The 26,702-nt window shown below is 31.4% G+C and overlaps 5 protein-coding genes and 1 long non-coding RNA gene across 6 annotated transcripts; all 6 read left to right on the forward strand.

The window, feature by feature from the left end:
• Positions 1-2,994: 2,994 nt before the first annotated feature.
• On the forward strand, positions 2,995-4,480 carry LOC141703605 (auxin efflux carrier component 5-like). The gene is made up of 4 exons (XM_074507073.1): positions 2,995-3,068; positions 3,719-3,804; positions 4,143-4,303; positions 4,409-4,480. The coding sequence occupies exons 1-4, from the start codon at positions 3,046-3,048 to the stop codon at positions 4,478-4,480; spliced, it is 342 nt and encodes a 113-aa protein (XP_074363174.1). The 5' UTR covers positions 2,995-3,045.
• A 3,860-nt stretch (positions 4,481-8,340) lies between these two features.
• LOC141703611 (uncharacterized) lies at positions 8,341-10,151 on the forward strand. Its single transcript, XR_012567612.1, has 3 exons — positions 8,341-8,494; positions 8,976-9,108; positions 9,828-10,151. It is a non-coding gene; the product is annotated as an uncharacterized LOC141703611 (long non-coding RNA).
• Positions 10,152-14,481: 4,330 nt separating this feature from the next.
• Positions 14,482-15,893, forward strand: LOC141703606 (uncharacterized). Its single transcript, XM_074507074.1, has 3 exons — positions 14,482-14,768; positions 15,249-15,615; positions 15,696-15,893. Exons 1-3 carry the CDS (start codon positions 14,482-14,484, stop codon positions 15,891-15,893), a joined length of 852 nt encoding a protein of 283 aa, XP_074363175.1.
• Positions 15,894-16,057: 164 nt separating this feature from the next.
• On the forward strand, positions 16,058-16,486 carry LOC141703607 (uncharacterized). The gene has a single exon (XM_074507075.1). The coding sequence runs from the start codon at positions 16,058-16,060 to the stop codon at positions 16,484-16,486; it is 429 nt and encodes a 142-aa protein (XP_074363176.1).
• A 7,457-nt stretch (positions 16,487-23,943) lies between these two features.
• LOC141703608 (uncharacterized) lies at positions 23,944-24,273 on the forward strand. Its single transcript, XM_074507076.1, has one exon. The coding sequence runs from the start codon at positions 23,944-23,946 to the stop codon at positions 24,271-24,273; it is 330 nt and encodes a 109-aa protein (XP_074363177.1).
• A 257-nt stretch (positions 24,274-24,530) lies between these two features.
• On the forward strand, positions 24,531-24,866 carry LOC141703609 (uncharacterized). The gene has a single exon (XM_074507077.1). It carries the CDS (start codon positions 24,531-24,533, stop codon positions 24,864-24,866), a length of 336 nt encoding a protein of 111 aa, XP_074363178.1.
• Positions 24,867-26,702: the final 1,836 nt, after the last annotated feature.

A 26,702-nucleotide genomic window follows, 5' to 3' on the forward strand; every position in this document is an offset into this window, starting at 1 on the left:
AGTTTAATTATTATAATCGTAAAATAATTTTTAACATGTGTGTCAGACAATCCCAAAACCCATCCTTCGCCAATTATATCAAAAAAGGGGTCGCCAGATTACGAGTCTATCTAAAATTTAAAGTGTGATACGAAATTACGCACTAACCAAATTTTTTCTAAATATTAACTAACATGCAATATCGATAAAAGATAGATATTCTTATCTGTCACTCATTGCATTGAGCTTGACCTGGTTAATTAGTCTTATTCTATCTTCTGCAATTTGTTAGTGCAAGAAGCTTGACCTAAGTTTGCCAGAGGGAGAACTAGAGGGCACTGGAGGGAGTCTCGTATCTGTCAAACTGGTTTAAGTTGGAACAGAAAATTTTAGTGTTAAAATTTGAAAAAAAATATAAATAATGTAATTTGGTTTCTTTCAAAAAAAAATTTAGTCGGTCCCCGCGTAAATTTTATTTCTGGGTTCCCGTCCTGTTAGTTTTTTAACTCCTATATAAGAAGAATGACATGTAAATTACACGTGGGTGCTCCTGTATGTAATATTTTATAGTCGATATAATATAATTTAGAGTATTTAAGTAGATAATTAGAAATAAACCCATATTTCGGGCGCCAAAGTTCGAACTCCACAAAATCAACGTTGTATTAAAACTATATAATTTAGAAAAATCTCATAACTATTAAATCATGACTGTTACTCATATTTAAAATCCTTTAAACATTTTTGTCAAAAAAATATGACTTGAAATTTCAAAACATACTTGAAAAATATATGTGAGATAGTCATATGGAACAAATATTGAAGTAGACAATGAGTGGCTTGGCCGCGGGAGTGGGGCACTGAATCCAATTTAGACTTTAGGCATCAATATTGGGCTTAAATAGACTGTTGTCTTCAAAAATCTCAAAATAACACCAAATTGTAATATGTTGTTAGACCAGAGATTTTGAAGCAAAAACCTGAATTTTATTATAAAATCACAAGCTCTTACCCTGAGTATATCTGAAAAATTAAAGTGAATAACTGTAATGAATTTTTCGAGTTTTGTAAAACAAATCTCGATTTTATTAAAGAAAAAGTGATAAAAGTAGGGGATGAAGGATAAATATGGAGATAGATAGGTAGAAAAGGGTGAAAAAGAAGGAGGGCGGATTAGGGTTAGGTGAAATTAGGGCGGCCGACTTCATAGCGAGAGAGAGAAGTTATTTTAAATTAATGGGTTACTATTAACTTCACAATAATTGTCCACCATAGATCTTTGTCATGGATATTATTAGTTACCAACAACATTTTTTGATTTGCATGCAAATTTCGGAAAGATGTAGTTGAATGAAAACAGATTTTATTTGGTGTTTTGCTGAAACAACATAGACCATAGAAATGTGTAATTTCAGAGAGAGAAGAGTTTATGGATTAGAATGTGAATTGGTATTTCTGTAATTGATTTTAAAACTTTTTAGTTATGACATGCAGCAAATTTACAGAAAAAATGCTCACCCGGCCAGCATGAGTATTTGTAACAGGCTGATCATGTAAACCGCAATCTTTTTTGTTATATCTACACTTAACAACTGTATTAAGTAATATCGTATAAAGTTATAACCTTATTTAGGTTATAAATTTTGTCAATCGTAATTTGGGGCACGGTCGTAAAGTAATAGTCTCGCTAAGAGTATCATGATAAAAAAAATTAGAAAGTTATCAAGGGCCCAACTAAAATATAAAGTAATAATTTCAGATTATATGTATATTTACGTACTCGGCCTGACCCGATTAAAAACCCGGTTAAAATTTGATTATTCTAATATATTTTTTTATATATTTACATTTATTATGAATATAAATAATACTTTATGTTGTAAGAGATATGCCTGGACTTTAACAAGACGAAGACATTTGTCAACCCTAAGTAAGTTATATTGTTATCTTAATTTGTATTTTGTACTTGTAACATTTGTACTTCTAACAGGTTATAAGGTTATAAGGTTATCAGAATCGAGTATAAGGTGTCAATTTCGAATTTCTATTCACTTATACAATCTTTTCTGAGTATAATTTATGTTTTTTTATTTAATTTAATTCTTCATTTTTTATTTGAATTTCTGAAATTACTTGCAGAAACAATGAAGAAAGTGCTCACCCCGTCCATGTGTAGTTTCCAGGTAATTCTTCATTTTATTGCGATTTAATTAATTGAATGCGATCATCATATACATGTACGTTGTTTGTTTTATTGACTGCGATCTTACTGTGTTGTTTTGTTGCGCTTGAGTATGTTCATTCGACATGGATTTATTGCTCTAATTATCGTTGTTAGTTGTACTCGAAGAATTTAGTGTTTGATTTGATATTGTTCTATTGGTATAACTGCTATTGTTTATTTATACGTATAGTGTGATTTGTAATTAATAGAATGTTATGGGGGAAGCAATTTATGAACATTTTTACTTTATTTAGTTCAATTGAATATTTATGAGTCGAATCTAGACTTGATTAATTAATGAGTCAAGTAGAATATTTAGACTAGAGCTTGAGAAACCTTATTCGAAAAGAGAATATAATTTGGGGACCTCTCTTGAGGTGTCTAGTTAACCATTATATAAGCCATAGGGATCGAGTCCGCTTAGTTTATTAGGATATATTACCTTTTTTTTGTAGACTATTCTGGTGGAAACTCATATATTTTTAAGGAGCGAGCGACCCTTATTACTGGTAAATTCTTCATGATCATATTTTCATTTGTATGATTATTTGCGATGAGGATTAATGATCGATTGAGCCTAATATGGAAGATGCAAAGTGATACTTAGTGCTTTGTCAAGTGGGTAGTGCTTTGTCAAGTGGGTGCAGAAAAAATAATTTTGTTTTACTTTCTATCAAGAAGAAATTTCACAAAAATAAGTATGACTGTAAATTTGTTAGATTAAAACCATGTCTTTAAAGGGCCACGCCAGGTCTGTTTCTAATGTTTGTTTTCATATATTCTGATTGGTTAGGCTTATACTCGCTATCTGGAAGCGGAACTGCACGTGTTACTAGAAGAGAATGCACTCCTGCAACATGCTTTGGTAAGCAGGACACTGGCTACAACTTTGTTTGTGTAAAACCAATCTGCATGTTTATTATTAGTTCTCTTTTTGACTAGTGCATACATATACAAGAAGCAACAAAGAGGATAAGCAGCAGGCATGTTGACCACATACTAATCATTTCATATAACAATGCAATGCACACAGACACTGTAATTTTGCAGACAATGGAATTTTCACGAATCAAGTTCATAATAATTTCTTTCATATTTTTATTTCTTATAATCCCCACAGAAAGTGAGGCAACTTGAAATTCCTAAATAAAATTACAATTTGCAGATTAGTACATAGTGATGATTTGCATATGAAAAACATTATTGCTTTTGAAGATTCAGTTATTAGAACAACGGGTAATGTGAATTTTACATTGGATATGCTATGGAAACCTATGTAACCTGATGCAAATTGCTCAAAAGTTCTATGATAATAGTAGCTCTAATTATCGTTGTTAGTTGTGTATAGAGATTTTCCTATAATCCCCATACCTTATACACATGCGTACACTCAAATATAGACACTTTTGGTGAATTATGCCAACCAGTGAACCTTTGACAATTAAAATTAGATATTATTAATCGGTTTTTTTATGTTATCATCATGCTAACTTCTGGATGGAAATTATGCTTCAGGTTGCATTTTGAGATGCCAAGCATTATGGAGGAATGTATTTTGATTGTGTCGAAAGCAGCTGTGGGCACTTACATGTTCTGCTTGGGTAAGTTCAAAGCACTAATTCCCGAGTCCATCGTGTAACTTCTTCATAGCTACATACAATTCCACATACACACACATTATCTGGACATTAGGCCAAGTAAAAAAACAGATCAGTGCCTAATAAGGAAAGTGGTTTAGTTACCTGATGATAGCAGTTGCAAGTCTGCAAGCCTTCATTAAAAAAATAATTAAGGTTATTTAGGACGGATTTATTACACATTATAATCTAATCTGTGACTCTTCCTGATTAGATATAATATCTGAATTTCTTGTAGACATCCTTACATATAGCCAGATTCTCTTCATATATATGCTTGCTTACTGCTATGCATATTTCAGGTTTATTCATGGCAATTAATAAAAAGATAGATGAAAATTGGTCGATTGGAGTCCCTATTACCGGCATCCTTTGGAGGTTTATCATGGGACCAATTTGTTGGGGCCTTGCCTGTCTTTATTTAGGATTAGATGGTGAAGTGTTAAAGGCAACAATAATCCAGGTACTGACTATTTCGTAATGATACGTAGAAACTATAAACTCAGTGTTAACGAATTGATTTTGTTCAATGGCGATCTAACTACATATATTGTGAATGTTATTTCAGGCGACACTTCCTCCAGCATATTTATCTTTCTATTATGCTCAAGAATATAGAAATAGATATCGATTGCATTAGCCATGGGTAATTACTGTTTTTGCCACTGAAATGATACGTATAAACTATAAACTCAGTGTTAACAAATTGATTTTGTTCAATGGCGATCTAACTACATATATTGTAAATGTTATTTCAGGTGACACTTCCTCCAGCATACTTATCTTTCTAGAATATAGACTAGATATCGATTGCATTAGCCATGGGTAATTACTGTTTTTGCCACTGAAACTCTTTCCTGTATTTAGAGATCTACAAACTTATACTACTTAAAACCCAAGTAATACATTAATATATATATATATATAAAAATATATAAATACAGTCATATAAATATATATATTAATATAAATTTGTGTTTGATCTGATATTGTTCTATTGGTTTAACTGCTATTTTTTATTTATACACACAGCGTGATTTTGTAATTAATTGAATGTTATGGTGGGAGCAATTTATGTTTTATGGGCTCGAACATTTTTACTTTATTTAGTTCAATTGAATATTAATGAGTCGAATCTGTAGTTGAATAAATTAATGAGTCAAGTAGAATATTTAGCCTAGAGCTTGAGAAACCTTATTCGAAAAGAGAATAGAATTAGGGGAACTCTGAGGTGTCTAGTTAACCATTATATAAGCCATAAGTATCAAGTCCGCTTAGTTTTATTAAGATATATTACCATTTTTGTATATGATTATGGCCGAAACTCATATATTCTTCAGGGGCGATCCACCTCTATAAATGATAAATTTTCTCATGTATCATATTTTCAATTGTACTGGATCATCTGGGATGATGATTAATAATCGATTGAGCCTAATATGGAAGATGCACAGTGGTGATACTTAGTGCTTTGTTAAGTGGTTGCAGAAAAAAAATATTTTGTTATAATTTCTATTTAAGAAGAAATATTCACAAAAAATAAGTACGAATCATGGTCTTTAAAAGGGCCACACCAAGTCTGTTTCTAAAGTTTGTTTTCATATATTCTGATTGGCTAGGCTTATACTCATGACTTGGAAGCGAAACTGAACGTGTTACAAGAATAGAATGCACGTCTGCAACAAGCTTTGGTAAGTAGGACACTGGCTACAACTTTGTTTTGTAAAACCAATCTGTATGTTTAGTATTAGTTCTCTTTTTGACTAGTGCATACATAAACAAGAAGCAACAAAGAGGATAAAGCAGCAGGCATGTTGACCACGTACTAATGATTTCATATATCAATGCAATACGCACATACTCTGTAATTTTGCAGACAATGGAATTTTCCCGAATCAAGTTCATAAATAATTTCTTTCATTTTTTTTTCTTATAATCCCCATCAGAAAGTGAGGCAACTTGAAATTCCTAAATATAATTACAACTTGCAGATTAGTACATAGTGATGATATGCATATGAAAAATATTATTGCTTTTGAAGATTCAGTTATTAGAACAACGGGTTATGTGAATTTTTACATTGGATAAGCTATGGAAACCTATGTAACCTGATGCAAATTGCTCAAAAGTTCTATGATAATAGTAAGAGAATCAACACATGGAAGTAAGTAATTTGAAGATTATATCTAAATGTTCATAACTACATAAAGAATGGAAATTATTAATACTATAGAGGGCTATATATCATTAATGTTATACAGGCTGAAAGTCAAGATGGATTATCATTATTAAACAAACCTTACCAGTAACTTTCTTATCTTCAACAGGTAGAATCGCAGGATACACTTGCCCTTTAATGCTAAACCTATGACTAAATGGAAGAAAGATAAATTGAAGCCGTAATTTGTTAGACCAGTTAGAGATGTATACCTAACTGAAAGTCCTAAAATGAAAGCCCTAAAATGGAAACTTAAATCTAATCAACTGCAAAATAAAACAGTATAAATAAATTGAGAGTAGAAAATCAAATTCAAAAAAAGGAGTTTTTAATTAACAGTTTATAATTTCAGTTTACAATTTGATTTTTGTTGAGAGCGAGTATAGTGTTTGAACTTTGTACTCCATCATTAGTACTGCATTACTTGATATATGGTCTTGAAACTGCATTATTTATACTGCATTATTTGTACTGCATTATTTGAGATGAGTATTATTTGTAGCTCGCCAAAAATATTCGAAGTTTGCCGTAAAAAGCATCCCTCCTGTAATAATTGCAGATCTACCGGTGCTTTAAATATGAATATGAATATGCGTGTAGTGTATAAAGAAGAAATCTACAGTGGATACCGTCCACATTCATTTTGGTTATAAGTAATACTTGGAAATAAATGTCAATAAGGAAAATATTACAGGAAATAGAACATTGAAACATGATAGGAGCATATATAACCTAATAAAAATTTAGCTCAGTTTCTGGCCCCCAAACTCTACCTATTATATTCAATGAATTTAAATTAAAAAAATGTCGTGTCCCCGTATTTGTGCCAACTGCCAAATGGTGTCGCCAGGTTCTAAATCTTTCAAAGTGCCAAATCTGATACTTGGATATGTTTGAATCTCCGTACCCGAGTCCAATTATTTAAAGCAGCTGCACCTACTGGATCCGGTAATTCCCAGAATAATATATAAGTGCAGAAAGCAAATATAAGATAATTACTCTAGTCCCTTTAATATCTCTCTAAAGCCCCTATTAATCTTTTTGCATATATAGTAGAGAACTTAGTTCTTTCCTCTTCGGTAATTGTTCATGTTCCCAATTGAATACTTTCCGCTTCAGTAATTGTTCAATTCCTTATTGGCCCGTATGATTTGTAATGATTTGTAGATATATAGTCTTATTTAGTTATTTGTCCACGACTGTTGATGAAATTTACCTTGGTGGATGAATGAGGTCTCAAATATAATGTCTTGATAACTTCTAATCAGGGTCTTCATTTTGACCTTCTAGTCTTCTGTTGTAGAGAACAAGGAATTATTAGATGTGTACAGGCTCCTTTATTTCTTCCCCTTCTATAAATCTTAGTACCTTATTCTTACCAACCTCAGAGCTCCACTTCTGCTTATATTAGATGTTTTTGGATTCGACTCATAAGCTGTAATCCGATTTCTGACACAATACACCAGCATCGCAAAAGATTTATATTTCTCATTACACAAATACATGAATCACTATTTTCTTTCGGTAAAACGCAGAACATACATAAAAATCTTTTAAGAGAATAATACCCAATATTCGATGTTCCGATCAAGAGTTTAGGCAAACTAATTTGACTCATCTAACTTTGGATGACAAATTATATTGAAACTTTTCCACAATTATGTTTCTCAAAACATACACCACTTCTCCCTGTTGTGTGGTACAACAATTAAAGTGTACAACATGTAGACTTTCTTGCACTACTACTGCCTCTTGTGCCCTCTGGCATTGAAGTGTATAATGGTTATGTGCAGACTTTCTTGCTGGTAATTGCAATCTATGTAGTTAATTAGGTTGTAGTCTTAAGTTGTTTTTTTGGCTTGCTGTTTAAGTGCTTCTATTGACAACTTGCTCTTTGAAATATCTCTCTGTAAGTGATCCATGATAGAATTTTCTTGAGAATATAATTTCTGGGTTGTGGTGCATTACAGAATGACCAAAAAATGTACTTTAAAACTATAAACAAAAGGGCGGAGAATAGTTTTAAGTTTAAAATGTGCCTTATGTATTTGTTAATGTATTTGTTGAGTGAGTGATTGAGTAATCAAGTTATGCTGCTTAATATACAATACCGGGCGTAATCTTAATTATATTCCTAAATGTTTTCTGAAGGTTCCCAGGCCTTATAATGCAAGCGAGGAGGAATCTCTGTTTGTTTTCCCAAGGTATATACCAATTATCGTTATATTCACGTTGCAGTCTTTTTATTTGAAATCATAGTACCGATAACTTGATGCAGGTTTTAAAATTTTCTCTAGTTTTGCTCCTCCGCTTCAGTTGAAGCAAATGGTCATGCAAGAAACGAAGGATGGAGAGTTGATCATAATCCTCCTCCCAAGAAACAGAAGGATTACCGCGAAAGACTTCAGAGGAAGATTTAAAGCAGTGGCCCTACAGGTTAACTTTTGATGTATTTTCCTATTAATTTACATGACAAGTATATCCTAGTTACGCACGGTTTATTTAAAAGTACTTTTTTGCAGATATATTGTTTTTTTTCCCTTTACCAACACGGCCTTAATCGGTATTTAAAAATAAATAAATTATATGACAGCAAAAGATAGTGATTGTGTTGCAAGTTTCCAAATGCTATATGCTGATTGGATCCATGGACGCCTCCACATGTTTGATAACTTTGAGATGATACGAACCTATGGTTATAGAAACATTTCGTACTTGGTGAAGTTGTATTATCTCTTTTGTAGTTTGCCTGTGTATATGTTTTCACATCTAAGATCATATTTGTAGGTATAGAAATGGCAGGACAGTAAAAATTGTAGGCAAATGGTTTCTTGGGTACATGAATGTTGGTGATTATTATCAATCCACATATATTAATATGAATTTGTTGACAGCTTTCTTTCTTTGTCTTCCATAGTTATGAGTTTCGACTTAGGGTTTCTCTTTCATCTTGTGGGAATCTCAACATGATATCGCACATCCGGAACATTGACAGCAGCCTTTAGTTTCTCATTTGGCTACCATACATATTTGTCTGTTTCGGATATCTGGTATGCACTGACATTTTTGAACCTAAATACTCTGTCACTGGTTGTAATGTGTTGTGACATGAAATAAAACAAAGATCATAGAAACAGGACTGGGCTAAGTTGGCAGTGACATTTAAGTACCTATTAAAACCTCTGCTATTTGTAAATGGTTGACGTTTTCGTGCTATGTATGTATTTCATTTAGTAATCTTTTGCATATCACCAAAATGGTGCTACTGAGTACAATGCTACATTTTCAACTCCCTCTCACTGTTAGTTTCTAAGGGAATATATTACTTACTTAAAAGTAGAAGAGGCTTATGCTAAACGCTGCTTTAATATTCTTTGAAAGCATTTCATTTGTTTTAAGTAGGTGAAATAAAGTTAAGTGCGTTTACCTTTTATCAACACAATATGAGAGAAAAATGATCATACTGACACGTGTAAATTACTGCCACATTTAGTACATGCACAATACATTTAAGTTATAGTTGAAACACATGTGTGCGTTATGTTTTACATAAGTGACACTTGAAGGCTTTTCAGATGTGCCATTTAGACACTTCTCCTTCTCAATGTTATTTTGATCATTTGCCACATAATAATAAAGGAGAAGGAATGTAGACTTTGCGATCTTGTTGCTTAATTAGATTTCTTGATATATGAAGGCTTGCCGAAGTGAAATTTACAGTATTTAGCTCGTCCTCTTTTGTTTCTGCTAAATTCATATGGTTTTACAGTGAAGTGAGGATAGAAGGTTTGGAAACATTGGATTATCTAGACAACCTGTCTGATCGAAAATGCTTCACTGAACAAGGAGATGCAATTACTTTTGAATCTGAGGTATAGTCTTATGTGTGGTTCCCTAGTACTTAGTTTTTTACTTCAATAGTGCACAATAAATGAGCATAGCTGTCATCATCTCCCGTTTAGCGACACTCTTCTTCGAATTAAGGGATGTAAAAACTTAATTATGAACTAAGATTAGTGGAGGAGAATATGTGCAGTAAACCTCCTCATAAAACGTATATCAATTTTAGATATATAGAAGGGAGGAATATGAAATTTCCGGACTCTATTCACTTATACAATCTTGATTATCTATGTGTGTGTGTATACTGTGTGTGTATACATATGATTGTGGCACAGTTAGACCATTTGACTGAATTATTTTACTATCTTTAAGTTTGTTCTGTGATTTTTTTTAATTTTATTATCGAACTGCTACTTCTACTTCATAAATTTCTGAAATACTAATGAAGAAAATGCTCCATGAATCCCCTCCCCCGTTGACATATAGTTTCCAGGTAATTATCCATTCTTTTTAAATTAATGCAAGATTTGTAATATTTGTTGTTATTTTTTTAGATATTATTATTTGCTATTATTTTATTTTTATTATTGAATATCATGCAACTAAAATCAATAGATTTTTTGCAAAAAAAAATAGATAAGTCCCACTAGAATTGAAATACTACCCAACATAATACCTATGTGATCAGTGCAACCATATTGAGAGGTTAAGAAACACATAAATCACATTTGGTTGATGCAAAAGTAGTTAATTTTTACCTTTTAAGTATTCACATTTGGAGTTATAAATCTCATATGGATACTCTGAATACCATATTTATCATTTTGTCATTTGTACCTTTGAGGTATCAATTTTTTTGGGTACGTATTCCAAATTACTCCATTGGAGACCGGTCACAACTCATTCTGAATGGTTTACATAGTTAATGTTTGTTAGATCTTTTACCGACAATATTAAATCATACATATTTTACTTATTCATTGAAGTGGTGTGCATGACTGTAACATGAGAAGGTCTAGTAATAAGTTCCTTAAGGTTAATATTATTGATCTTGTTATATACTTGTTTCTTATAATTTTCTGAACCAGTGTCCTGGTTTTCAGCCGTTGCTTGAGGAAGCTGTTGCAGGCCATCTAAAGCCATAGCATCTGACCGTGATTGGCTCAGATGAAGCCTCAAAATATTATTCCTGCGGATTCTTCTTCAATGTCCATCCAATTATTTAGAGCAGCTGCAACCTACTAGATGCGGTAATGCCCAGAAACATGGGTGCAGAAAGTAAAAGGTGCAGATAATACTTTAGTCTCTTCATTTTTTTCAAAGTCCCCGTTTATTATCTTTTTGCGTATATAGTTGATAAATACTTGGTATTCCTTCCTTTCCTCTGCGGTAATTGTTCGTATTCCCAATTGAATACCGCTTTGGAGATTGTTCAGATTCCAAATTGGCATAGAATTTGTAGATATATAAAGTCTTACTTTTTCACAACTGTTGAAAGAATTTACTTTACTGGATATGTGAGGTCTTCTGTTGTAGCCAAAGAAATATTAAATGTGTACAGGCTCCTTCATTTTCCTAGTCCAGATACCATGACTAAAGTTCATTTAATTTTATCTGAACAACAGATAGTAAGATTGCAGTTTTCCAGTGTACTGGGCCTAGTTCTCACTTTCTTCCATTGTAAAAGGTTAACGTTCCCATTGGGTACAAAACTGGTCTCATAAGTTTCTGTAGCAAAACTTATGTTATTCCATGTGACCACATATTCTCATAAGCCTTAACTTCTTTTTTCTCTTAACTTCTTATAGCAGATATAGACGCTATTCTATCCCCTGATAATGGCCGTACAGTATTTTCAGAGTAAACTTTCTTGTCGAATATGGACTTAGAGAGTATTTGTTTAATATGAAATTAAACTAATAGCGCCATAAATTAAATAGGGATTAATGCCTGGCTTAAAGAAAAAAGTGCTTATCCATGATATATGTCCAAACTGCATATGTATATGCATATTAAATGAACACAAGTATGTTAAACGTAATAAAAGGGAGCAAGGTCGTCTTTCATTTCGCTTGGTTATAGGATTACTTGTATTGCCATATTAGTTTTAGTTGGTCTCTGTGATGAGGGAAGATAAAGTGAAAACTCATTTGATGAAGTATTGGATCATATATACACCACCTGATTATAGCATGTGCTTGATTATAATGATCTTTTCTTTTTTACTACAGAGTGGTATAATCCCTATTTTTTGTGGGGAATGTTTCGACGTTGTCATGGAAAGCTTAGAAGTGCAATCGAAGGAAAGGTAGTTGAAGACGTGAATATTGACGATGATGTCGACATACTAGGCGGGGGACTTTTGGGACCGGTTTATGTATTATTCCAAAGCAGTCATCAATTCTAATTCTGCTAGAATTCTTAGAGATTGAACTAAATATTATTTTGCGGATTCGTAGAGATTTTGACATAGACGATATTCCTTCTGAACCTACGTCAAATTCCAATTCTGCTGAAGTTCGTAGAATTTATTCTTACATGAACGGCGTTTTACCTGACCAAGTAAAAGTCTTCAACTCACTAATCAACAATCCTATTGACAATTAAAAGTCAAGAAAGTTAACAAGATTTAAAAACCCAACCTGCAGTCAGATTATGTACCTTGTTCAAGTATAATGTTTTCTTTCACATTCCTAAAGTACAAATTGCTTCTCATAATGTAAAGATAATAATAACACCAAGTATATTTGTTGTTAGCCCTATATGGTACATGCGTAGAAAAATGTCTAAAATGGCACGCATGTAAAAACAGCCCAAAATAGTATGTAGAAACGCAGAAAATGGTAATGTTTAGCTAAAACACTAAATTGCTTAGCGTGTTGGTTGTTATTAATACTATTTTTTTCCTTTTTTTGTCCATGACGCTAGATGAACTTGTGGTTGAGGTTTTTAATTTTTTTTTGTTATGCTAAACATTACTTAAGTTAGATCGCTTTAAGTAACGCTTTCCCCAATTTTTTCTAATTGGATTGTTGTGCATTTTACTAAGTTTTAATATTTTTAAAATTTTAACGGGGCATTTTGAACCCTACAAAATTAAAAACTGCTAAATTAGATATTAGAATTTTAATTGGAGTTTGATTTCTAAAATCCTGAATTCAATATCAATGTACCAATTATTAATTTATTATTTTAATATTTCAAAAATCTAAATGGAAGTTGTTGAACTTTAGGAGCCCGTAAGGTTTATCTAGTGCGCACCCGATGGGTAGCGGCCGCCGGTTACCTACGTTAAAAAAAAATTGTTCAAGATTGTTAAATTAGCTGTCATTTATTAAAAAAAATTGGATATTCAATTAGTTTATTAATTAAAATCCAAAAAAAATTATAATAATAATTAAAACTGAATAAATACGTATCAAGATAAATCAAATCATAGTCTTTTTGAACAAAACTACGATCGTTGATCGGATCTTTCACTGTTGTATATTTCTCGCTCGCATTGTTGACATATACATCATTTTATAAAGACAATCCAACAATCTGTTGAAATTGTGAGAACACAGAAATTTGACGTGTCGAAACGCATTCGAACAATTAATAATAGTCGTAATCTGATAGGACCCCTATCAATGAACCAATATACGAAATTTTGTAGATGTACGATTCCAGAGAACAAAACAAACAAACTAAACTCTCACAATGAGAGAGAACAAAACACAATATATAGTTAAGAAAACCTATACATAGAACTAAAACTCTTAATGAAGAGATAGATTTATTTGAAGTAAATAAAAATTAGGAAAAATTATCAAAACAGTGTTTATCATTAACCAATCGAAAAAATAAGAATTAAGATTTTGCGAAAGAGAGAGATAGGAGGGCAACTAGTTTTTAAATATTTCTAATATCCAAAGTGAATTATTGAACCTAAAAAATTTATTAAATAAGGATACACCCCTAAGTTTATAAATATTAATTTAAAAATGACTATTGAAAAAATAATATTAAATGATATTTACAGCCGAAAAATAGCACACAATAAGAAATTTAAAATAATAATTATAATAATTTATATACTACGTGTAATTTTATAATACAAAATTAAGTTAGCAATTAAAAAATATAAAAAAAAATATTAAATGTTTTATTATTTAAATTATTTAAAATTATAACCTTAAAAATATTTAAAATTACTCATATAAATTGCAACAATCAACCAAACATGATATTAATATACTATCAATATCAATTATAGCAATCAACTAAACATACGTCATATGATATTAGTTTCATATATCGTTAACCCAATACCACCTTCCAAACCCTTGTCATTCCCCTAACAAGTGAAATGACCTCCTGAAGATAAACTCTTAATTAGCGCATGGTTGAATGTGTCGATTGATCCCTTGATCGGGGCGAATAAAAAGGGTGAATTTTGGGATCAAATTTGTAACTATTGTGAATAAAGTAATCACGGTATTATCAAAAGAGGGGTAATATCTATCAAAAAAAGGTGGCAACGAATAAATGAAGGGGCTTAGCAATATAGAACATGTTATAAGGAAGCTGTCTCAAAAATGGGGAGTGGTACAAATTTGGACAACATAATTGCGGGAGCTCATGGTTTCCATAAAACTAAATACAATAAGAAGTTTAATTTTGACAAGCATTGGAATGATCTAAAGAGACATCCTAAATGGAGACAGCCTAAAGAGACAAATAATGGAAGTGCAAAGAGAACTAAATTTAGTGATTTTGGGAACTACTCATCATTGATGAATGAAACACCAACAGATGAGAATGTTGTTGAATCACCGGTTCGTCCTAAAGGTACAAAAGCAGCTAAGAGGGAGGGGAAAAAAAGGCAGAGTTTAATGATCTTAAAAAAAAGATTATGAAGAAATAAAAGCTAGTTTATGCAAGAGATTAGATCTAATGGCAGAGTTCAATGAACTTAAGAAAAAGAGGAGGCTAGGAAAGAGAATGAATCAGATATGCAACTTCTTACGCTTGATACTAGTATAATGAAAGAGGCTCAACGAGAGATTTATGCCAAAATTATTGAGGAAGTCAAATCAAGACGCAGGTGGAACTAGCCATTGGAATCTAGTTGCTTGTTTATTTTTATTTGGAATTAGTTGTTGGAAACTAGTTGTTCGTTTGATTCTGTTTGGAATAAGTTCTTGGAAGCTAGTTTTTGTTTGTTTCTATTTGGAACTAGCCGTTGTAATTTAGTTCTTGTTTATTTTTAGTTCAAACTAGCCGTTTTCTTTTATTATTTGTATCTCCTATAAAACATGTATGTTCTTTGTGATAGTCTGCAACTCATTTTTTTCATTCACAGTGCAATCAAAATATATACTACGGATGAGAACTCTGATTTGTCTAAAGAATTTATTGAAGAAGGCTCGTCAACCACGACTAAACGAGTGATATGCAAAGACCGTGAAGCGGGTCATGAACGATTGGAGAGAGATTATTTTGCTCAAAATCCAGTATACCCTCTAGATACATTCCGACGACGGTTTCGAATGGGAAGACACGTGGTCCTTCGAATTGTGGATGCTCTTTCAAATTTTGATCCATATTTTCAGCAGAAGGTTGATGCATTGGAAAGAAAGGGCCTATCACCTTTACAAAATTCACGGCGGCCATACGCATGTTGGCATATGGAATTGGAACGGATGCAGTTGATGATTATGTGTGCATTGGTACGTCCACTGCAATTGAATGCTTGAAAAAATTTGTTACCAATATTATTTTAATTTTTGAGAGTGAATATTTGCGAAAGCCAAACTCAAATGATGTACAACGTCTCATAAAAATGGGAAAGGCTCGCGGTTTTCCCGGAATGATGGGGAGTATTGACTACATGCATTTGCAGTGGAAAAATTGCCCTAAAGCATGGAAAGGGATGTTCATGAGGGGTCATAAAGGAGTTCCAACAATATTGCTTAATGTTGTTGCCTCATCGGACCTATGGATATGACATGCATTTTTCGGAGTTGCTGGTTCTAATAACGACATGAATGTGTTAGACCGATAATCGATATTTGATGATGTACTAGAAGGTCGTGCTCCTGAGGTAAATTACAATATTAATGGTAACAACTATAACATGGGGTACTATCTAACAGATGGAATCTATCCTGAATGGGCTACGTTCGTGAAACAATTCCACGCCCACAGGGTGAAAAGAGAAAATTGTTCTCCAAATATCAAGAAGGTCATCGAAAAAACGTAGAAATGACATTTGGCGTGTTGCAATCTCAATTTGCAATTGTACATGATCCAACACAATTTTGGGATAAAGAAGATCTCGCTAAAATAATGAGAGCGTGTATTATACTACATAATATGATCGTTGAGGATGAGAGAGACACATACGCCACTCCCTTTGGCGCTTTACCATCTTACGATGATGCAACATATGACTTAACGCCTCCAAACTTAGGCGAAGAATCTTTAGCCTCTAATGAAATGTATATCGGAAGGACTATCCAACTTTGTAACAGGCAGAAACACCGTCAACTACAATTCGATCTGGTTGAGCATATCACAATGTTCCATAATAATGATTAACTAGCTCTGTAGCCCGTGCAATGCACGGACATGCTCTATATTGGGCGAATCGATATTATTTTAGTTTTTCTTGTTGATAATATTTCATGTTGTCCCCCCTCCTAATGATGATGGATTTATTTTTGTATATGAGTAGATTTTTATTTTAATGACATTGGTGCAATAGTGTTTATCTACAATTAACGTAGAGACTTGTAGTGACATTTCTTGTTTTTTACTGTTAAGGACGATCCATGGAAATTTTTTAGAAATTTTAGTAATTTTACATAATATAGTTGTTTGTTTACATAATATTTTATTTTATAATTGTTATTTGAATTTTAGTATTCTTCAATTTTAATTTCCGACCTCAGTAACTCTTTCCCCTCTCTCAAAAAATATTAATAAATCCACATCTCACGGCATACTAGGCGCTTTCGGGTTGTATTTTAATATGTAAACTTTACCAAGATTATTTATTTTAGTTAATATTATATGTTCATGCCATAATGACGGAGTAAAATACCAATATAAACCAACATTATCATATATTTTATGAATTATGATGACCATAAGTTAAAGTTTTTTTTTACATAAATTCACACATACATATACATATATATATGTGTGTGTATATATTATATATACATATATATATATATGTGTGTGTATTTATATATATATATATATATATATGTATGTATATATATATATATATATATATATATATATGAAAGCCCATAATTTATTTATTTTTGTGTAAATACAAAAATATAATACTTAAAGTATGACATGGTTAGATATAAATATATATTCAGTTAGAGGTATCAATGGTTCTGATCCACATAATCATATTTAATATATAAGTTTATCTAGTTCATTTGTTTGTAATATTTAATTCGCAAATGTTTATAATAGATCTAAATATTAGTGTTAATGTGATAAATATGGTATATGTCAGTCAACTGTGTTATTAAAGGTCACTGGTAGGCTGTGATAATATCATTAAAATTAATGACGAACAATAATATTTGGTACAAATAAAATTTATTATAATTTAAATGTACTACCACTTTTTATAAATAACATGATTTTGTACTCAAGTTTCTCATGTATTAATATTATTTATTTTGTTATAATATTATTATTATTATTATTATTATTATTATAATTATTATTAATATAATATAAATAATAATAATTATTATTATTAGAATTTTTAATATATATGTTTTATAAACCTGCTATTAAAATGAAATATTTTTTCTTTTTAATGAAATTTAAAATTATTACTATTAATATTAATATTTAATTTTACTTTATATTTAAAATTCACTTATTTATATTATTAATTTGATAATTAATAATGTATGTATTCTCGTTTTTAGAATTTAACTTACGTTAAAAATAAGGACAATTTTTGTAGACAAAAAAATTTGAATCATTAACTAAAAGGGAAATTTAAGGGAAATTTCATTTGAAGATGAGGGTTTTTAATTTTCGGAGCAAATAAAAAGGATAAGACAATACTACGTCATGCCAAATAGAAAAATAAATTGAGGGTAATATAATATTTTTTATTGTCTTGCTCTGATAATTAAGAACCTGCTCTGAAAATATAACATCTCTAACTAAATTATTATATATATACATATATACGTACATACGTACATATGTTTGGATGTATGTATGTATACATGCGTGCATGTATTTCTATAATAATTAGTTATAAATGAATATGTATATATTAAGTATGCAATTATTAATCTATATTAGTAAGTCATAACTTAGGTATTATATGATCCATGCATATATCTCTATAATAATTAGTTATAAATATATATATATATATATATATATATTAAGTATGCAACAACTAATCGATATTAATAAGTTAATGATGTGATAACTTATGTATTATATGAATTCTTATGCAATGGTTATCATTTAAATTTTTTATACTAATTTTTTAATAGAGTATGTAAATTTTATGAAGAAATTATTTTTAATGACTTACATATTAAAAATTATTTTTTAAAGTTGGACTTGGGCTTTGAATAGGAGCTAGTTGACCCCCTAAGTTGACCCCCTAATTTACCAAGCCCATGTTTTGCTTACTGGGCTTCAAAAGTAAGGAAATGGCACTTGCTCGGCCTATATAATACGGCTTAGGGTTAGGGATTAGCACCCGTTTATTATAATCAATTTCATGTAATCATGGTTTTGGAGGTGAAATCGAGTTGCAGCCGATTGATTAGTACACGAAGCTGTCTCATCATATTCAATCTCTCAATCGCCCCTTTTTATTAATTATAAGGTGTCAATTTCAAGACTCAATTCACTTGTACAATCTTTTATGAGTATAATTTATGTTTTTTTTTAGTTTAATTCTTCATTTTTATTCGAATTTCCTGAATTACTTGTAGAAACAATGAAGAAAGTGCTCCACGAATCTCGTCACCGTCCCCGTACAGTTTCAACTCAAGTTTGAAAATGTTTTTATGTTTCCTGCAAGCAATTGTTGGGCTCACTGCTCACCATTTCATGGAGTGCAGAGATTCTTAAGGTCCTCTTCTTGTACAATCTTTTATGAGTATAATTTTTTTTTTTATATTTAATTCTTCATTTTTATTTGATTTTCTGAATTACTTGCAGAAACAATGAAGAAAGTGCTCTATGATTTTCGTTCCTGTTCACGTGTAGTTTCCAGGTAATTCTATTATATTTTTATTTTTGTTAAATACAACAAGTTGATCTAGATTTGTGTAATTGTGTGTGTGTGTAAAGTTTATGAAGAAGAAATCTAGAATGGATACGTTACACGTTCATTTTTGGTTGTTTTTTCTATTTAAATGGATCCCGATCCATTAAAACTATCGAAATTTCCAGCCTCAAACCCATATAATTTGAAAATTTATTGTTAATACTTAACTTTATCCTAGGGCAACATTTACGGTTTATTTACAGTGAAATGATTATATCGTAAAGGATTAATATGGAAGATGCATTGTTAAGTGGTTGCAGAATAAATAAATTTGTTTTAATTTCTATTTATGAAGAAATATTCACAAAAAATAGGCATGACTATGTAAATACGGTAGATTAAAACCGTGGTCTTTGAGAGGGCCTCACCAAGTCTGTTTCTAAAGTTTGTTTTCATGTATTCTAATTGGCTAGCCTTATACTCGTGATCTGGAAGCGGAACTGCACGTGATAAAAGAAGAGAATGCACGTCTGCAACATGCTTCGGTAAGTAAGACACTGGCTACGACTTTGTTTCTTTAAAACAAATCTGCATGTTTATTATTAGTTATCTTTTTGGCTAGTGCAAACATAAACTAGAAGCAACAAAGAGGATTAAGCAGCAGACATGTTGACCATCATTTTATATCTTGCATATTTTCATGTTCAGTAATCATTCATGTGCATTACTTTTACATGAGAAGGTCTAGTAATAAGTTCCTTTAGATTAATATTATTGATCTTGTTATAAACTTATTCTTATAATTTTCTTAACAAGTGCCCTGGTTTTCAGCAATTGTTTGAGGAAGCTGTTGCAGGCCATCTAAATCCATAGCATCTGACCGTGATTTGCTCAGATGAAGCCTCAAAATATTATTACTGTGGATTCTTCTTTAATGTCCATCCAATTATTTAGAGCAGCTGCACCTGCAACCTACTAGATGCGGTAATGCCCAGAATAGTACATGGGTGCAGAAAGCAAAAGGTGCAGATAATTACTTTAGTCTCTTCATCTTTTTCAAAGACCCTATTTATATCTTTTTGCATATATAGGATAATAGGATGCCTCCGCTGGACCTTTGTTGCACTGTGGAGCAATCAGCTTTTGTTTCTTTGAAGTTCCAGCAGTCTCCAGTGCTTCTTTCGGCCTGAGCTGCTGCATAAGAATCTCGCTAAATAAGGGGTTCTGAAATGCTTTGGCCATGCTAATGAACATCTGCTGTTGCTTCTGTTCAGTCCTTCTCAGCCTCTCTTTAACAGATAACAGATAATTATCTGCATTCTTCTGTTCCTTTTGGATATTCATAATTTCAGTCCTCAACCTGTCGGTATCACTCTCTAATTGTTCGAGTTCTGCCTCCTGTATAAGGCGCTCTCCATCACTTGAATGCTGTGAACTCTTTTCATCCCTTAAGACATGCTGCTCAGGTTGCTGTAAATTGGTATAAGTAACACCGCCTCTCTTGTAGATGCTTCTCAAAAAAATTGAGTTTTGAATATGGTTCTCCCTGATCATGAGCCAACTCAGTCCGCATTTGTAGCATTTTCCGACCTTTCTTTTAATCAATTCGTCAAACAATCTCAACAAAATATATACAGCAACAAATATAATCCACCAGAATTGAAATACTACCCAACATATTACTGATGTCATCAGTGCAACCATATTGCCCTGGTTTTCTGCAATTGCTTGAGGAAGCTGTTGTAGGCCATCTAAATCCATAGCATCTGACCGTGATTGGCTCAGATGAAGCCTCAAAATATTATTACTGTGGATTCTTCTTTAATGTCCATCCAATTATTTTAGAGCAGCTGCAACCTACTAGATGCGGTAATGCCCAGAATAGTACATGGGTGCAGAAAGCAAAAGGTGCAGATAATTACTTTAGTCTCTTCATCTTTTTCAAAGACCCTATTTATTATCTTTTTGCATATATACTTCCGTTCCTCTGCGGTAATTGTTCATATTCCCAATTGAATACTTCTTAGGCGATTGTTCAGATTCCTGATTGGCATATGATCTTTAGATATATAGTCTTACCTTTTCACAACTGTTGAAGGAATTAACTTTAGTGAATAAATGAGGTCACAAATATAATGCCTTGCTAGCTTGTAATCAGGGTCTTAATTTTAACCATCCAGTCTTCTGTTGTAGACAACAACGAAATATTAAATGTGTACAGGCTCTTTTTAACAATGTTCACTAAATTAATGTGCTTCTCTGATTGGTTTGTGTACCTTTTTCGTAACTTCCTGTACCAGATCTAGACGCTACTCTATTCCCTGATGATGGCCGTACAGTATTTTTAGAATAAACTTTCTTGTCGAATATGGATTGATAGTATTTGTTTAATGTAAAAATAAACTAACAGCGCCATAATTTAAATAGGAATTTCCTTCTTCTTGTTATACTTGGTATTTGAATAAACACCTTTTAATTCATAGAGTAATTGACAATGTTGGAATTTGAATTTGTAAAACGTAGATGTAAAACGTATAAATTTACAGCAGACAAAAGTTTTCCATGGTGTGATTTGTTAAAATGATGATTTGAGTCCATAAAGTGCTTCTATTAATTTCAGCTTAATTGTAATTTGGAGTCGATGTCTATTATTCAGGTCTTAAGCTTACTAGAGATACTAAACCGAAGAATTTGTATGCTGATATTGATGTGCATTGAGGAAACTTTTCCAACCAAAACTTCTCGAGTTGCATCTCGGATGAAGTAATTCTATTATATACCAACCAAATATTCCTCTGGCTAAATATTTGTGCGAGCTCTTTTTTAAATGCTATAGAAATACTAAATCTATGACAACACTATTAACTTCAGTGTCATGCCTTGACATGTAGTTTTCTGTTTTTCTGATGTTTTTGTTTGTGTTTGATTTCTTAGAATAGTATACAAGTTAAGGAATAGAAAGTTTAGGCTAGAAATGCAAGAGAATCAGATAGGATTCAGTTATAGAGAGAGACGTTGGTGGAATAATAACTTCTATTTTCTGAATAATAGTTCAAACATGAACGTAATTAAAATATTGATGGTCTGTTTATACTAAACCTCTACTTCAAGTAAAAGATTACAACACCCTTGCTATACTTTAGCTTTTTTGTCCTTAACCCCTCCTTCAAAACTATCATGCCCTTGGGATCTTCTTTAAAACAGGAATCCAATTCACTTTCTGCTCGGCCAAAAACTTAAGGGCCCCATGGTCTGTCTTAATGAAAAAAGTGATTATCCATGAGATATGTTGCTGAAGTTGCCTATGTATATGCATATGAAATGAACAGAAGTATATTGAACGTAATAAAAGGGTGCAAGGTCATTTTCCATCTTTTCTTTCGCTATGTGTATAGTATTACTTGTATCGTCAAATTAGTTGTAGTTGTACGGCCGCTTCAAACATCATCTGGGAAGATAAAGTAAAAATTCATTTGATGAAGTATTGGATCATGTATACACATCTGATTATAGCATGTGCTTTGATTATAATGATTTTTTCCTTTTAACTACAGAGTGGTACAAGCACTAATTTTCGTGGGGAATGCTTCAACGTCGTCATGAAAAGCTTAGAAGTGCAATGGAAGGAAATATAGTTAAAGATGTAAATATTGATGATGACGTGAATATGGTTGATGCGTTATTCTGAAGCAGTCATCAGATTCTAATTCGGCTAGAATTCTTAGAGATTGACCTAAAGATTATTTCGTCAGTTAACATTATAGATTGTAAAGTTTTTTTTTTAAACTTAGATAGTAATGTTTATTTGTTTCGGCTTAATTATTCTATCTTAAAATAATGGAAGTGCAAAGAGAACTAAATTTAGTGATTTTGGGAACTACTCATCATTGATGAATGAAACACCAACAGATGAGAATGTTGTTGAATCACCGGTTCGTCCTAAAGGTACAAAAGCAGCTAAGAGGGACGGGAAAAAAAGGCAGAGTTTAATGATCTTAAAAAAAAGATTATGAAAAAATAAAAGCTAGTTTATGCAGGAGATTAGATCTAATGGCAGAGTTCAATGAACTTAAGAAAAAGAGGAGGCTAGGAAAGAGAATGAATCAGATATGCAACTTCTTACGCTTGATACTAGTATAATGAAAGAGGCTCAACGAGAGATTTATGCCAAAATTATTGAGGAAGTCAAATCAAGACGCAGGTGGAACTAGCCATTGGAATCTAGTTGCTTGTTTATTTTTATTTGGAATTAGTTGTTGGAAACTAGTTGTTCGTTTGATTCTGTTTGGAATAAGTTCTTGGAAGCTAGTTTTTGTTTGTTTCTATTTGGAACTAGCCGTTGTAATTTAGTTCTTGTTTATTTTTAGTTCGAACTAGCCGTTTTCTTTTATTATTTTTATCTCCTATAAAACATGTCTGTTCTTTGTGATAGTCTGCAACTCATTTTTTTCATTCACAGTGCAATCAAAATATATACTACGGATGAGAACTCTGATATGTCTAAAGAATTTATTGAAGAAGGCTCGTCAACCACGACTAAACGAGTGATATGCAAAGACCGCGAAGCGCGTCATGAACGATTGGAGAGAGATTATTTTGCTCAAAATCCAGTATACCCTCTAGATACATTCCGACGACGGTTTCGAATGGGAAGACACGTGTTCCTTCGAATTGTGGATGCTCTTTCAAATTTTGATCCATATTTTCAGCAGAAGGTTGATGCATTGGAAAGAAAGGGCCTATCACCTTTACAAAATTCACGGCGGCCATACGCATGTTGGCATATGGAATTGGAACGGATGCAGTTGATGTTTATGTGTGCATTGGTACGTCCACTGCAATTGAATGCTTGAAAAAATTTGTTACCAATATTATTTTAATTTTTGAGAGTGAATATTTGCGAAAGCCAAACTCAAATGATGTACAACGTCTCATAAAAATGGGAAAGGCTCGCGGTTTTCCCGGAATGATGGGGAGTATTGACTACATGCATTTGCAGTGGAAAAATTGCCCTAAAGCATGGAAAGGGATGTTCATGAGGGGTCATAAAGGAGTTCCAACAATATTGCTTAATGTTGTTGCCTCATCGGACCTATGGATATGACATGCATTTTTCGGAGTTGCTGGTTCTAATAACGACATGAATGTGTTAGACCGATAACCGATATTTGATGATGTACATGAAGGTCGTGCTCCTGAGGTAAATTACAATATTAATGGTAACAACTATAACATGGGGTACTATCTAACAGATGGAATCTATCCTGAATGGGCTACGTTCGTGAAACAATTCCACGCCCATAGGGTGAAAAGAGAAAATTGTTCTCCAAATATCAAGAAGGTCATCGAAAAAACGTAGAAATGACATTTGGCGTGTTGCAATCTCAATTTGCAATTGTACATGATCCAACACAATTTTGGGATAAAGAAGATCTCGCTAAAATAATGAGAGCGTGTATTATACTACATAATATGATCGTTGAGGATGAGAGAGACACATACGTCACTCCCTTTGGCGCTTTACCATCTTACGATGATGCAACATATGGCTTACCGCCTCCAAACTTAGGCGAAGAATCTTTAGCCTCTAATGAAATGTATATCGGAAGGACTATCCAACTTTGTAACAGGCAGAAACATCGTCAACTACAATTCGATCTGGTTGAGCATATCACAATGTTCCATAATAATGATTAACTAGCTCTGTAGCCCGTGCAATGCACGGACATGCTCTATATTGGGCGAATCGATATTATTTTAGTTTTTCTTGTTGATAATATTTCATGTTGTCCCCCCTCCTAATGATGATGGATTTATTTTTGTATATGAGTAGATTTTTATTTTGATGACATTGGTGCAATAGTGTTTATCTACAATTAACGTAGAGACTTGTAGTGACATTTCTTGTTTTTTACTGTTAAGGACGATCCATGGAAATTTTTTAGAAATTTTAGTAATATTACATAATATAGTTGTTTGTTTACATAAGATTTTATTTTATAATTGTTATTTGAATTTTAGTATTCTTCAATTTTAATTTCCGACCTCAGTAACTCTTTCCCCTCTCTCAAAAAATATTAATAAATCCACATCTCACGCCATACTAAGCGCTTTCGGGTTGTATTTTAATATGTAAACTTTACCAAGATTATTTATTTTAGTTAATATTATCCGTTCATGCCATAATGACGGAGTAAAATACCAATATAAACCAACATTATCATATATTTTATGAATTATGAAGACCATAAGTTAAAGGTTTTTTTTACATAAATTCACACATACATATACATATATATATGTGTGTGTATATATTATATATACATATATATATATGTGTGTGTATTTATATATATATATGTATGTATATATATATATATATATATATATATGAAAGCCCATAATTTATTTATTTTTGTGTAAATACAAAAATATAATACTTAAAGTATGACATGGTTAGATATAAATATATATTCAGTTAGAGGTATCAATGGTTCTGATCCACATAATCATATTTAATATATAAGTTTATCTAGTTCATTTGTTTGTAATATTTAATTCGCAAATGTTTATAATAGATCTAAATATTAGTGTTAATGTGATAAATATGGTATATGTCAGTCAACTGTGTTATTAAAGGTCACTGGTAGGCTGTGATAATATCATTAAAATTAATGACGAACAATAATATTTTGTACAAATAAAATTTATTATAATTTAAATGTACTACCACTTTTTATAAATAACATGATTTTGTACTCAAGTTTCTCATGTATTAATATTATTTATTTTGTTATAATATTATTATTATTATTATTATTATTATTATTATTATAATTATTATTAATATAATATAAATAATAATTATTATTATTATTAGAATTTTTAATATATATGTTTTATAAACCTGCTATTAAAATGAAATATTTTTTCTTTTTAATGAAATTTAAAATTATTACTATTAATATTAATATTTAATTTTACTTTATATTTAAAATTCACTTATTTATATTATTAATTTGATAATTAATAATGTATGTATTCTCGTTTTTAGAATTTAACTTACGTTAAAAATAAGGACAATTTTTGTAGACAAAAAAATTTGAATCATTAACTAAAAGGGAAATTTAAGGGAAATTTCATTTGAAATGAGGGTTTTTAATTTTCGGAGCAAATAAAAAGGATAAGACAATACTACGCCATGCCAAATAGAAAAATAAACTGAGGGTAATATAATATTTTTTATTGTCTTGCTCTGATAATTAAGAACCTGCTCTGAAAATATAACATCTCTAACTAAATTATTATATATATACATATATACATACATACGTACATATGTATGTATACATGCGTGCATGTATTTCTATAATAATTAGTTATAAATGAATATGTATATATTAAGTATGCAATTATTAATCTATATTAGTAAGTCATAACTTAGGTATTATATGATCCATGCATATATCTCTATAATAATTAGTTATAAATATATATATATATATATTAAGTATGCAACAACTAATCGATATT

Source organism: Apium graveolens, unplaced genomic scaffold (genome assembly GCF_009905375.1).
Source record: "Apium graveolens cultivar Ventura unplaced genomic scaffold, ASM990537v1 ctg6836, whole genome shotgun sequence".
Taxonomy (NCBI): Eukaryota; Viridiplantae; Streptophyta; class Magnoliopsida; order Apiales; family Apiaceae; genus Apium; species Apium graveolens.